This window comes from Amaranthus tricolor, chromosome 17, assembly GCF_026212465.1.
Source record: "Amaranthus tricolor cultivar Red isolate AtriRed21 chromosome 17, ASM2621246v1, whole genome shotgun sequence".
NCBI lineage: Eukaryota > Viridiplantae > Streptophyta > Magnoliopsida > Caryophyllales > Amaranthaceae > Amaranthus > Amaranthus tricolor.
The window spans coordinates 6,450,350-6,464,028 of record NC_080063.1 but is presented as its reverse complement, the minus strand read 5'-3'; the positions used below and the strand labels follow the sequence as shown (position 1 = coordinate 6,464,028).

At 34.0% G+C, this 13,679-nt stretch overlaps 1 protein-coding gene across 1 annotated transcript; it reads left to right on the top strand.

The window, feature by feature from the left end:
* The first annotated feature begins 10,779 nt into the window (after positions 1 to 10,779).
* Positions 10,780 to 13,103, top strand: LOC130803635 (uncharacterized). Its single transcript, XM_057667833.1, has 2 exons — positions 10,780 to 10,941; positions 12,434 to 13,103. Exons 1-2 carry the CDS (start codon positions 10,854 to 10,856, stop codon positions 12,724 to 12,726), a joined length of 381 nt encoding a protein of 126 aa, XP_057523816.1. The 5' UTR covers positions 10,780 to 10,853; the 3' UTR covers positions 12,727 to 13,103.
* Positions 13,104 to 13,679: the final 576 nt, after the last annotated feature.

Here is a 13,679-nt window from a genome sequence, read left to right as displayed (position 1 = left end):
GAGAAATATAAGTTGACCTATCATCACAGCATTAAACCTATCCCTGATCAGGGTAAGTGGCCAGCAACTGAACACCCTGCAATACTACCTCCTGTGCTGAAAAGAGGTGTTGGTAGGCCTTGTAGGAATCGAAAGAGAGGTGATGATGAAGAGAGGAAGGCAAAGAGGAGCAAGACAATTAAATGTGGGATGTGCGGGGATTTTGGTCACAACAAGTCCAGCTGCAAGGGAGGGGCAACAAAAAAACAGAAGGCAGCAGCAGCAAAGACTAATGATTCTTCAAGTTTGAAGTGCAAGGGAAAGAGCAAAGCAAAATGATTAGTATTTGTGTAATGTAATTACTTAACTTCTGACTTCTTATGGATGAACAATACATTAATCCTATTTTGTATACCTAATTGATGAACAGTTGATTAATCCTCTTTTTGTATAACTAATAGATGATTATGGATGCAAATTATGTATGAATGTATTTCAGATTGTATTAATTATGTATGATGTTGGATGAACAGCAGCAACTTCGAATTGCAAATTGATCTAATTCCAATTTTTTCATAACGAACAATACAACATTACTTTTACAAGGCAAGAACCAACACAATACCTAAACTTACATATAAGGAAACCAATACAACGCTTACAATCTTACTTTACAATCGCAAGAAAGACCAATAATAGGTATAACATTACAACAAATTTCATGAAAACCAGAACCTTAAGTAAGCTATCAACCTTCTTGGACAGCCCTTCAACAGTTGCTTTCAGTTCATTAAATTATTCGCCATTCGACATTAGAGGTGCAGCACCTTCTCCCTCTGCAGGTGTAGGTTCATCAATGTTTTCCTTCAAATCAGCATCAAAACCCCATTCAAATGCTTGGCACGACATACATTTGTAGTATATTCTTCCCAGATTGTTAATTGAACCCGAAACCCTAATATCATAGAATTTTGTTGGGTCACAGTTACACTTCTTCAACCTTACCCAGCTATCACCAACTTCAATGGAATTAACGTTAGGGCTTCCATGTCGTCTTTTGGTATTACCCGAATACACCTTACCGCAGACTGATGAGATCCTTGAGGAAGCAGCCATGGAAGCAGAGAAGGAAGAGGAGATGGAAAAGAGAAGAAGAAGATCGTGTGTTTGAATGGATGTTGGGTATTTAAACAATTACAAACTAACCATGGTTAAGTTAATTTCAAAAGTTAACGGACATTTAACGGAAACAACATTATTAATATCACGGTTGTAATTACCATAAAATTGAGGGGTACCACTGAAATGCAGTTGGGTACCATTGTAATTTTTCAAAACTACAAGAGCACCATTAATAATTTCCCTATTATTTTTAGTAATTTTTCCTAAATTAAATAACCCAAATAATACGAATTATGAGATTATAAATCATTTATTTTGTGTCATCACACTTAAATATTGTCTCTTACAAGATTAATTGTTTATTAATTTATCATTTGAAACTAACTTTTATAAATATATGAACCAATTTATTTAGTACGTACTACTAACAACTATCAGTCCTAGTCCACTATCTTCACCATCATTAATCGTCTACCCATATTTCCTTCGCTTATCACCACTTTCTCCCTTTCTTTTTCTTTTTCTTTTGTCTTCCTTTATTTGACATAAGATAAAAATATTTAGTTTCCGATTTAAAAGGCCTTAAAAGAATGATATTTTGTTTCCGGTTTAAAAAGCCTTAAGGGGATGTTTGGCATGATGGATTTGAGGAAGAGAATGAGACTTTGTTTCAAAAATAAGCCTAAGTCTTTGTTTAGTTAATAGGAATAGGAATAGGAAATGAGACTAAAATGGGAGAAAGTCCCCAAGAAAAATGTCTTAGGGGAGGGTAGGTATTTTAGTTGAAACTTTCATTTTATCTCTTTCTTCCAAGTTCCTACCATGACAAATCAGAGGTGAGACTTTTTTATCTTTAAAGTCTCAACTTAAAAATCTCAAAGTCTCAAAGTCTCACAAACCGATTCTCTTGTGCCAAACACCCTTAAAAGAATGAATGTCATGAAGATTCATGCTGGGCAGGGTAGCTCCACAAATCCATAAACATGGCTCTAAAGAGGCCGAGCAAAGTCATGTTGCGCCAAACCTAGAGTGGGTTGTGCCCTAGCTTGCCTAGACATGATCATCTCTTATAGGCATTTGTTTGCATTGAAAAACTTGATGTTTGTTCGTGTTGCGCCTTAATGTGCAAAATTTTATCCCAAGTCCTGACTCAACAAAATAACCTTTTCAACACTTCTAATCATGGGCATCCATACACTAAAACCATCTGATAGAATATTACATAAGCTTGTTTACGTAAAAATCGCTTAAAATTTTAAAAGACTCCGCCCATTACTAAAAATTATTCTAATCCCTATTTATTAATTTATATCAATTAAATTATCATTTATAATAATTAAATTGAAAAAATATTAATAATCCCATTGACATTAATATTTCAATTTATACATTGATTATGCTATTTACAAAGACTTGTTATAATCCTTGCATTGAGACGAATCAAACAAGATCGTACATGACTATGTTTTAACTTGTAGATTAATAATAAAATACAAATTAAGAGTAGTAGATGGATAGTGTCCAAAAAAACAAAAGGGACGTTAGTGCTGAATTGGAGAGAGTATTTTAATAATTCTTTTAGGATTACAAGATTGGATGAGGAAAGGAAAACTAGATTAGAATCGAACCCATAACCATTTCTAAAGAATGCAATCTGATAAATGCTCCAACTGAAACAAGACTCAATTCCCCAATTAGAATATTAACGTTGCCTAAGTGATCATCATATAGAAATGCTTAGAAAGCATAATAGCTTTGATATAAAAAAATTGTTTCACCATGATGATTAATTTTTCTATTATTCAACCAATTTTGGCGGATTAAGACTTTGATTGATCCAATAACAAAACTCCCAAATGTACTCTACTTATATTAATCATATCCTCTAGAGTGAATTATCATTATTATTTATACTAATTATTATATCATTTTCCATAGTTTAACATTGCTTTATTTTTCGCCAATCATTATTTTATTTAAACTAATCAAATCCCATAATTAATATTGCTTTATTTTTCATCAACTATTATTACATCTATAATTTTATACTTCTCCATGCTTAATCCTTTAGTCCTCGTGACACTCGTGATAACTACAATACTTCGTAACTTTTCTTACTGCCAAGAACACTTAATTCCAGTCTTATCGTTCTTTTAAGTCAATTTGTTATGTAACAAATTTTAAAATACAAAAAATACTACGCGTACCTTAATTCAATGTGCTAATTATCATTTTAGCTTTTAACTAAGGCGTGTATGTCTTGATTTAATGACCAAGATACACTATACCCCAATAATTAGTCAATCAGCTATTCTTGTAAGAGACCGTCTCTCAAAAAAACGATCTTAAAATAAGAAGCTCATATTTTTATTTTCTCTTTAATTTGTATTAATTAGACTATTTAGCATATATATATATCTAATGCGTCTCTCGAAGAGACCGTATCTCACACAATTTGTATTAGTCAATATATATAGTTACTATTCAATTTTCTTAAATTTGTCACATTTTTCTTTCACCGTTTTTACTGGCTACAATTTTTTTTGAAATGACTCATACTCATTAATTTTCATCCGTGTATTATATGTTTTTTTCTTTTTATCCACATATTTTATTTTTTATTTTATTCTCTTCAAATTCGAATCAAAAAACATAGAACAACTAGAAAAAAATTATTTGTAGTAAACTCTAAGTTACATCTCACAAAAGAGTATATAGGAAGCAATGGTGTAAATACACACTAACTTACTCGATGTGTCTCTGTTATAATGCAATATTTGTTATCTTCTTTTATCTTTTTAACTTCGCAAAAGTTAATTTTATGAAAATATTTTTATTTTACTTTTAATTTTAATCGACATATTTTCTATATATTATTTTAAAACTACTCATACAATTCTATTTTAATGTCCATATTTTCTTGCTAAGCGCCCACCTAATTAAACATAAATCATTTGGTTACACTTTATGGAATCTTGTAGAAATGTTTTTAAAGTTGAACTAAAAGCACGTACATTTTAAAGTAGTTAATGAATGAAAGAGTTTGAATGCCTTGCTGTTCATTATTCTTTTGAACCTTATATACAGGATTCACTATCCAAAAATACAATGGACTAGCTATAATTATGGGATTGATATCACAGTAAATCAATCTCCTAATAAAGGTAATAAATATACAAAAATATATATACAAAACTAGAATATATATTCATATATTCTAACACACCCCCGCAGTCGTAGCGGGAGGATCACGAATGCTAAGACTGGAGCGAAAATCATCAAAAAGTATACGAGGAAGTCCCTTCGTCAAAATATCGGCAATCTGATAGCGGGATGGAACATGAAGAACTCGTACTTCACCTTTAGCTACCGTTTCTCGAACAAAGTGAATGTCCATCTCAGTGTGTTTGGTGCGTTGATGTTGCACCGGATTTCCTGATAAATAAATGGCGCTGACATTATCACAATAGACCAAGGTAGCTTTCTTGATGGGACAGTGTAATTCAAGTAATAAGTTTCGAATCCAGCAAGAATCAGAAACTACATTTGCAACTCCACGATACTCTGCTTCGGCACTAGAACGGGACAAAGTGGGTTGTCTTTTTGAGGACCAAGAGACTAAATTGTCATTAAGAAATACACAATAGCCAGAAGTGGATCTTCTGGTATCGGGGCACCCACCCCAATCAGCATCAGTGTAGGATGTGAGTTTATCAAAGGAGGATGGATATAAGTGTAGACCAAATGATAGAGTGCCCTGCAAATAGCGTAGAATGCGCTTAAGAGCATTCATATGCTCATTTCTGGGATCATGCATGTGTAGACAAACCTGCTGTACTGCATAAGAAATGTCAGGTCTAGTGAAAGTAAGATATTGTAGAGCACCTGCAAGACTTCGATACTTAGTGGGGTCCTCATAAGGAGAGTCTTTAGAGGCACTAAGTTTAGGTTTGGTGTCAACAGGTGTGTGACAAGGACTGCAGTTAGACATACCAGCTCTACCAATAATATCTGTTGCATATTGTTTCTGAGACAAGAACATACCATTAGCATGACGGGTCACAGCAATTCCCAAGAAATAACTTAATGGACCCAGATCTTTCATAGCAAACTCGTGACCTAAAAGAGTCATAAAATGCTTCCGTAGTTGATCAGATGATGCTGTAAGGATGATATCATCAACATATAACAAAATATAAGCCATATTCGGACCCTGTCTATAGATAAACAATGAATGATCAGATTTACTATTAGAAAAACCAATAGCAGTCATAAAATCTGCAAAACGCTGATACCAGGCACGAGGAGCCTGTTTTAGATCGTAAAGGGATTTCTTTAGTAAGCAGACATGATTAGGACGACTTTTATCACGAAAACCCATGGGTTGATGCATATAGACTGTTTCGTTGAGATAACCATGTAAGAAAGCATTTTTGACATCCAACTGATGGATAGGCCAAGATTTAGAAAGAGCAATGCTTAGAACAGTACGAATAGTAGCTGGTTTAACAACCGAACTAAATGTCTCATCACAATCAACTCCTGGCTGCTGCGTTTTCCCATCACCTACAAGACGGGCTTTATGCCTCTCAAAAGAACCATCAGAATTCCTTTTATGGCGAAAAATCCACATTGATCTAATAACATTCACATCTTTTGGGCTAGGTACTAATTCCCATGTTTCATTTTCAATTAGAGCATTAAATTCATCTAACATTGCATTTTTTCAATTTGAGTCACGAATAGCACTAACGGGGTCTTTGGGTATAGGAGAGATGTCATTTGGTGTAGTTATGGTGGTGAAATTGTAAAAATATTTGGAGTTTGGTTTGTAGATGCCATTTTTTGCTCTAGTAGTCATAGTATGAGAATTTGAAATATGGGCAGAAGAAGTGTTTTGTGTAGATAAGGTGGAATTTTGAGGTTGAGGATTTGAGATGGCAGGCCTGGACTGAAATAGAGAAGGTGAAGGAATGGGCTGCTAAGAGGAGAGTTGTGTTTGTGCAGTTGGGCTAGAAGAGGATGGCCCAATAGATGTTGGTGTGTTGTCTGGCCCACGTGAGGTAGTCCCAGAATTTGAAGTTGAAGATGTTTCTGGGCCATGTGAGATGGGCCCTGTAGAGGGAAATTGAATTTGATTTGGGCCATGTGAGATGGACCCAGACTGCTCGTGAATATTAGGTTGAGGAGGAGAGTTTTGTGTGCTATTTTGGTAATATAAATGGCGCATTATTGGATTGAAATCCAGAAAATTATAATCATCTTTATGAGGTTTGTGAAATTTAGAGAACGGAAATTCGGTTTCAATGAATTTCACATGACGACATATTATGATTTTACCATTATACATATTGTAACACTTAGAACCACGATGATTCGGAGCGGGACCAAGATAGACACAAGGGGTGGACCTTTCTTGCAATTTGTGTATAGTAGGAGAGGGAAACAAGGGAAAACATAAACAACCAAAAATACGTAATTCCGAGTATAGGGGATCACATTGATATAGAATTTGATTAGGAGACTTAAATCCTAATACTTTGGTTGGAAGGATGTTTAGAAGATAAGTTGCCACTTCTAATGCATGATGCCAAAAAGAAAGTGGTAATGAAGCATGAGCAAGTAAGGTCCGAATAATATTGTTAATGGATTTTATATGTCGTTCTGCTTTTCCATTTTGAGGAGAAGAATGAGGGCAAGAAAGACGGAATAACATGCCATGACGATCAAAGAATTCTTTAAACGTACCATTAATATATTCAGTGCCATTGTCACATTGAAAAGTCTTAATGTTACGTTCAAATTGAGTATGGACAAGAGAATAAAAAGATTTAAATAAGTGTTTAACTTGAGATTTTTTTGATATAGGAAATGTCCATAAAAATTTGCTATAATCATCAAGAAATAAAACATAGTAGCAATGTCCAGATGAACTAATAATAGGAGATGTCCAAAGATCACTATGAATTATATCAAAAGGAAAAATAGTGTGCGACATAGAATCATAAAAAGGCAATTTAGAATGTTTTCCGAGAGGACAAGACGAACAATATGATTTACAAGCCTTATTAAAGTCAATAAATTTGTTACTACTAAGAGAATTAATAACAGCCACGCCAGGATGTCCTAGGCGATTGTGCCAAAGTTCTGGAGATATGGAAGTGAGAGCAGAATTTCTGACTGGAGAGTTAGCTTGACTACTAGGGAAAAGAGGATATAAGTCACCAGTACTGTTACATCTCAGGAGTGTGGTTCCCTTCTGTAAATCATGGACAGAAAATCCGTAAGGATCAAAAGTAATGGAAACCATATTGTCAGTGGTGAATTTACGGACAGAGATAAGGTTTTTAATTAATTTCGGAGCATGTAAAACATTTTTTAATGTAAATGGAGGAAAGGGGGATGGTAAAGTAGTACTACCGTGACCAATAATTGGAATTAAATGACGATTACCAACAATAATGTTATTATTTTTAATGCTCGAATTAAAATAAGGGGAAAGAATACCTTGATCCGCAGTCATATGAGAAGTTGCACCGGTGTCCATGTAGTAATTTCGATTTGGTTGAGAGAAAGAGAGAGCATGCATGGCAGCCTCAATGTCCGTTGGAGAGTATGAGGTTGTTGGACCCATTGTATTGTATGCTTGAGCAGGACGTGGGCCTAAAATTCCAGAGCCAGCAGGCCTAGGTCCTTGATTCGGTGCAGCAGTCCTTGGAGCCCAAGAGGTTGTTGGATAAGGACAAGGTGGAGGAACAGGCCATTGAGAGAGCCATTGGACCCAGGCGGCCCACGGTTGATGCTGCCAAGTTGGGCCAAATTGCTGGGATGGCCCATTACGCCCCCCTTTTCCAGAATATTTATTTCCTGTCTTCTTGGATTTAGAATTCTTGGAAGGGGGTCGAGAATTTGCAGAGCCGTAATTGCTTGTACCTTCACTGCCTTGCTGTCCGCCGGTAGTGGTGACTAAAGCAGCCTGAGCACGGTTTCCGGCCCCACCCTCTCTTGCCAAGCGATTTTTAATGGTTCGCTCCGCAAGCTTAAGGCGAGAGCGACAACTCTCAAAAGAAGGTAACGGCTCCTGATTTTCTATGAAATCGACCGTGCCTGAGTACGCCTCTAGAAGGCCTCCGGTGAGTTTGGGAACGAGTCAGCTGTTTGGAATTGGGGCATCAACATTGGCAAGACGATCGGCCAGAGATTTGATGTGATTGCAATAGGCGTCAATTGATGAGAAATTCTCGAAGTTAAGGTCAGATAACTCTTCTTCAAGGTGAGTTGCTCGGGAAGCCTTATTATCTTGGAACATGGACTCGAGACGAGACCAAGCACCTTGTGCAGTGTCATCCTTAAGAAGAATAGCAAGAAGAAGATTATTTGATATAGTGCCGTATATCCATTGAAGAACTGCAGCGTCAAGGCGCTTCCATAGTGATAAATCGGCCGCCTTCGATGTCTCATAGGCAGCAACCTCCTCGGTTGACGTAGGAGGGATGATGTGTTTATACACATCATGGACCCTAACAAGAACTTTAAATAACGCAGCCCATGAATGGTACATTCCAGTCTCGGTGTCTAACTCGACAGGAACGAGTGATTTGACATTTGTGACTGTGAGTGCAGGATGATATTTAGGAAGAGAAGACATAGTGCAGCGGAAGGAAGAAAGAGGATAGGCTGATTGTTAGGGAGATAATGAAGCCAAGGTCGAAACCTTAATTTGATAACATGAAAGAGTTTGAATGCCTTGCTGTTCATCATTCTTTTGAGCCTTATATACAGGATTCACTATCCAAAAATACAATGGACTAGCTATAATTATGGGATTGATATCACAGTAAATCAATCTCCTAATAAAGGTAATAAATATACAAAAATATATATACAAAACTAGAATATATATTCATATATTCTAACAATGAAGTATTAGTCAAAGAAAAACTTAAGTAAATAATTGTAATTCTGATATTTTATACGTTCTTTAATATTTCTTTATGTAATTACATTTTAAACTAAAAGTATATTTGAAAAAATCTAATGATTGTAAACCCATTATATGTTTATCAACTTCATTAAAATGTCAACTATTTAAAGGTGATGAAATGTCCGTCGATATATATTAAAGGGATGTTTTAGGAGTCAAATGATACATTCCTTGATCATTTCAAATGGAGAGCAAGTTAGTTTTGCATTGGCACGTTTTTAGCCGGTTATTCTTAGTTTTTGACGGTTTCTTTTGTATTTTCTTAATCCTATTTTCTTTTTATTATAAGGTATACTATATAAAGGCTCCATGTAATTAGAATTAGAGCATAGGATGCAATGCAAAAACACAAAGTGAGGAAAACTAAAAGAGAAAAAGCTTTGAGAGCTATTGTTGTGGTTTCTCGTGTTCATCTTGTAATCTCCCGGTTTATAGTGAAAAGTTTATTCTCGGTGCCGGTGGATGTAGCTATCACGTTGATTAAATTTACTATCTTCAATTTTTATAAAACGAGGATATGGTAGACAAATACTAATTTAATAACTAAATATAAAAGTTTTCCACTGTTTAAGTTCTTTTGATATTTAAAATACAAATTATACGACCACATGCATCTCAAATTACATAACCGACAAAGTTCCTAATGCTGCAATGTTTAAAAATGTAACAAAGTTCTAAATCAAATTAATCTATACACATAATAGTTTTCATATAAATTTTTATAAAAAAATTAAATACAACAGGTTTTATGAGTCGTCGAATTTGGGTTTTAAAAGTGTGACTCGAACCCGAACCTTAAAATCATAAACCCATATTCGATTCGAACCCTTAATTATATAGTCCAGAAATAGATGGATCCATTTTTCACATGTCTAGCTTTAGATTGGATTTGTAATTCCTTACTTCTAATCCATTTTTAACATGCTTGAAATATGGAATTTTCTAAACAATTGAGTTGGCTCAAATTCGGACTTCCAAATTACTTTCTAATTTCCAAACACACCATTTATTTGGAGTTTGAGTTTGATTCAAGCTCGAGTCAAGTGATATTCAAGTAATTTAAGTCCAAATTTAAGTTTGCTATATTTATCATCATTATTAGTAATTGCGTAAATTTACTTTTTGAAAAAGCAAAATGTATATAAAATTAAATGCTTAGATGAAATTACTGTCAAGGAAACAACTCAACCAAAGGCTTAAGCTAATGGTTGAGGCCTTAGGATATGTTATATACTCTAATACGCCCCCTCACACAAGAGCCTTTTGGGCTTAAAGTGTGGTTGCAACACAGGGCCTCCTCATACCTGGCGCTGACTATTTCACTTTAAACGAGGGATGGTTGAGATTCGAACATGTGACCTCTTGTTTCACTGACTTCTGATACCATGTCAAGGAACCAACTCAACTAAAAGCTTAAACTAATGATCGAGACCCCAGGATATCTTATATACTCTAACAATTATAAGTACGCCATTGCTAAGATGAATACTTAAGTAGTTGATTAAATTACATAAAATGAGATTTTCGATGATTATTCTAAAAAAGATTTGATCACCATGTGTGTGGATATATGGAGCTTAATCTATAAACAATGAATAATTAATAAAATAATGATAACATATGGGATATAATGTGTGGAATGATTAGTATAAATAGAGTAGCTTGGGAGTACATTTAAGCTCAAATCAATCAAAACCATCTTTTAAATACAAAAAGTAGGTCAAAATATAAAAAAATATAAAATAATAGTGAATAGTGTCAAAAAAAAATGGGATACTCTAACACGAAAAAGTCATCAATTGTTCCTTTCTGCTTGAAATTGGCTCTCAGCCTTTTCATGATAATGACTTTATCAGGTATATTTCATTTTACTGCTCGTTAACAAGTATGTTATGCATTAATTAATTATTGCAAATAAAACTATTTATGATTACTTGATTTTGATTTGTGAAATTATTAACTACATCTAACATTATCGTAAAACTTAACACAACATTTTGAAATACATCAAGCTTTGAGATCGTCTCATGATAAAACGAACTCGTATAATTAGCTTATTTTTCTAGTTGATCACTTTAAGATTGCAGATCATCACTATAAAACTATAAAAAGTAATCACTTTAAAACTGCACAAGTGATCACTTTAAGATTGTAAATTCATTAGGCTAATACAATAGAGATGGCCTCACCGTAAGCTGTCTCATTTGAGAATATGTTTATGAAATACTTATACAATGTAGGCGAGTTATGAAATATACATATTTCCTCTGTTTTTACTTGCATACAAATATTTTTTTACGCAATCACATGCGTTTGTTGGATCATTGATACTTAGAACTATACACAACTAAAAATTACAAAAATTTGATATTATATAAATATGCAACGAGAAGAATAAAACAAGATCCCTCGTAATTATGTTTTTTCTCGTATAATAATAGCAATTTCTATAAACCGATGAATAGTACAAATATTGGTTATATTTTAACAGTTTACATCTAACTTCACAATCCGTAATTAGCTTACTTGTGAATAGGCCGGTTGCTCAAGAGTTGACCCAATTAATACTCAAATTTTGGCTTGGTTTATTTAAATTTTTCATTTGATCTTAATTGAACTTGTTCGATCAAAACAATTTATACATGAGTCAAACGTAGGCTTGATGTGATGAACAGAAAGATTTTAGAAAGTCCTAAATATTTTTGCGATTTGAAATTGGGTCCTTCGTTATATTAAAAGATAAAAAATTTTCCACTTCAAGATAAATATATTAGTATATTACATTAGTTAAAATATAAAAAAGGTTTACAAACAAATTTTAAAAATATTGCTCAAAATCGAACCTAAATAATATCCTTTAATATTTGAGGTCCCATATTTCTCGATGCCCTACACGGTAGGCTACCCTAGAAGGCCTAAGAATCGGCCATGGTGATTAAGTATAAGTATATGTATTGAAACTAAATAAAAATAAAACTTTCATCTATTTTTAGTTTGTAATATTTTTGAAAATATAGTTTTACATATGCAAAAATTCCTAATTAATAACCGTGATTTGTAAATCACCATAAAAAGACAAATAGAATAATATTAAAATAACAAAACTCTTACCCTATCACATACCACATAAGGGTGATTTATTAACCTCATAAATAGCCATTATTTACTAAGATCTTCTCTTATACATGTGAATGTTATAAAAAAAAATTAATTTATTAAATAGAGATAATTTCGTCTTACAAGGTATTACAAAGTTATTCGTTTATGTTCACGCCATTTACTAAACAAGGCTATATTACATGCGTATTTTCATAGTAACTAAAATCATGTGTAAAATTAATATTGCAGCACCAGTGCTTGGAAGGAGTGCATCAACAACAATTCCTGACGAAGAAATGGCGGTGATAATAGAAAAAATTGGAAATGAAAACCAGAAAACAAACATATTATCCATGCAACCAAATGATAATAACATATTAGAGTTTCTCATTAAGCAAGAAATAGCCATGCGCAATACTAATAAGAATTTGCAGTGTGCATCACAAGGACAATACTGTAACCGTGTGTTCGGACCAGATTGTTGTACCAGTAAATATGTATGTCTTCCACCTTCGCTTGTGGGTGGTGTATGTGCTTTCTAAGCATCTGGACTCGGGTACTGAATGCTGATGTTGGATATTGGTACGTGTCCAAATGTCGGATACGTCTAAATATTCAATTTACGCCTAAATTGAAGTGTCTAAGTGTCATACCAATGTCCGAGCATCAAGGAACGGATAGATCTGATCTGGTCTACCAGTGGGATTAGTAGGGATGGTTTCTCTAGTTTTGTTACTTTGTTTTTAGATATTAATAAATGTTTTCAATTGTTTGATTGTTCTGTACTTGTTTAGGACACAAACAATGAAAAACTAGGGTTTGAAAATTGAAAGTTAAGGATGTAATTTGTGCTTTTATCATTTCATGATGCAATAATACTTCCCACTGATAAATCATTTGTGTTTAATTCAAGACTTCTTTTCCCTAGTACTTCCTTCCGATTATTTGTTTTTATAAAATGAGGTAACTCACCTATAAATCCAAATGAGGCTGACTACTAAAATCAATTAGTAATAATAAGAGTTACTTCTGCAGTTATAAAGTAATATATACTTTTCTCTTTCTCCAAAATGTTCATCGCACATTTGCACAACATTCTTGTAAAACAAACCCGCATTTAAATTAGAGTCTTGAACGTTTGCAGTTATGTCTACGCAAGACCCCTTGAAACCCTCATCTAATGCAGATGAACCCTCATCAGTCATCACAAATCGAAGCTAGGCTACATTGACCATGGCTCTCAACGCAACATCATCATCACGGGCTCTAAGCAATAGGCACAACAAAACACATCGCCACACTTATATTCTACGTATCTTCGATCACAACCAACAGTAATCAACAAAAAGACATCCATAGTTTTTATCATACAGGCTATCATTCATACAGCTCCATATACTGACCCCAAAATTACATGGAATAATAAGCTAGAACCCAGCGTGGAAGACTTCTTGTACAATTTCAGTTTACAAATACAAAGCTTCAAAGACAAAAA

What these genes read in the sequence shown, in the direction of transcription:
- LOC130803635 (XM_057667833.1), top strand. Translation starts at nt 10,854, where the DNA reads ATGGGATACTCTAACACGAAAAAGTCATCAATTGTTCCTTTCTGCTTG. An exon ending in CATGATAATGACTTTATCAG is followed by an intron (nt 10,942 to 12,433) that starts GTATATTTCATT and finishes TTAATATTGCAG; the next exon opens with CACCAGTGCTTGGAAGGAGT.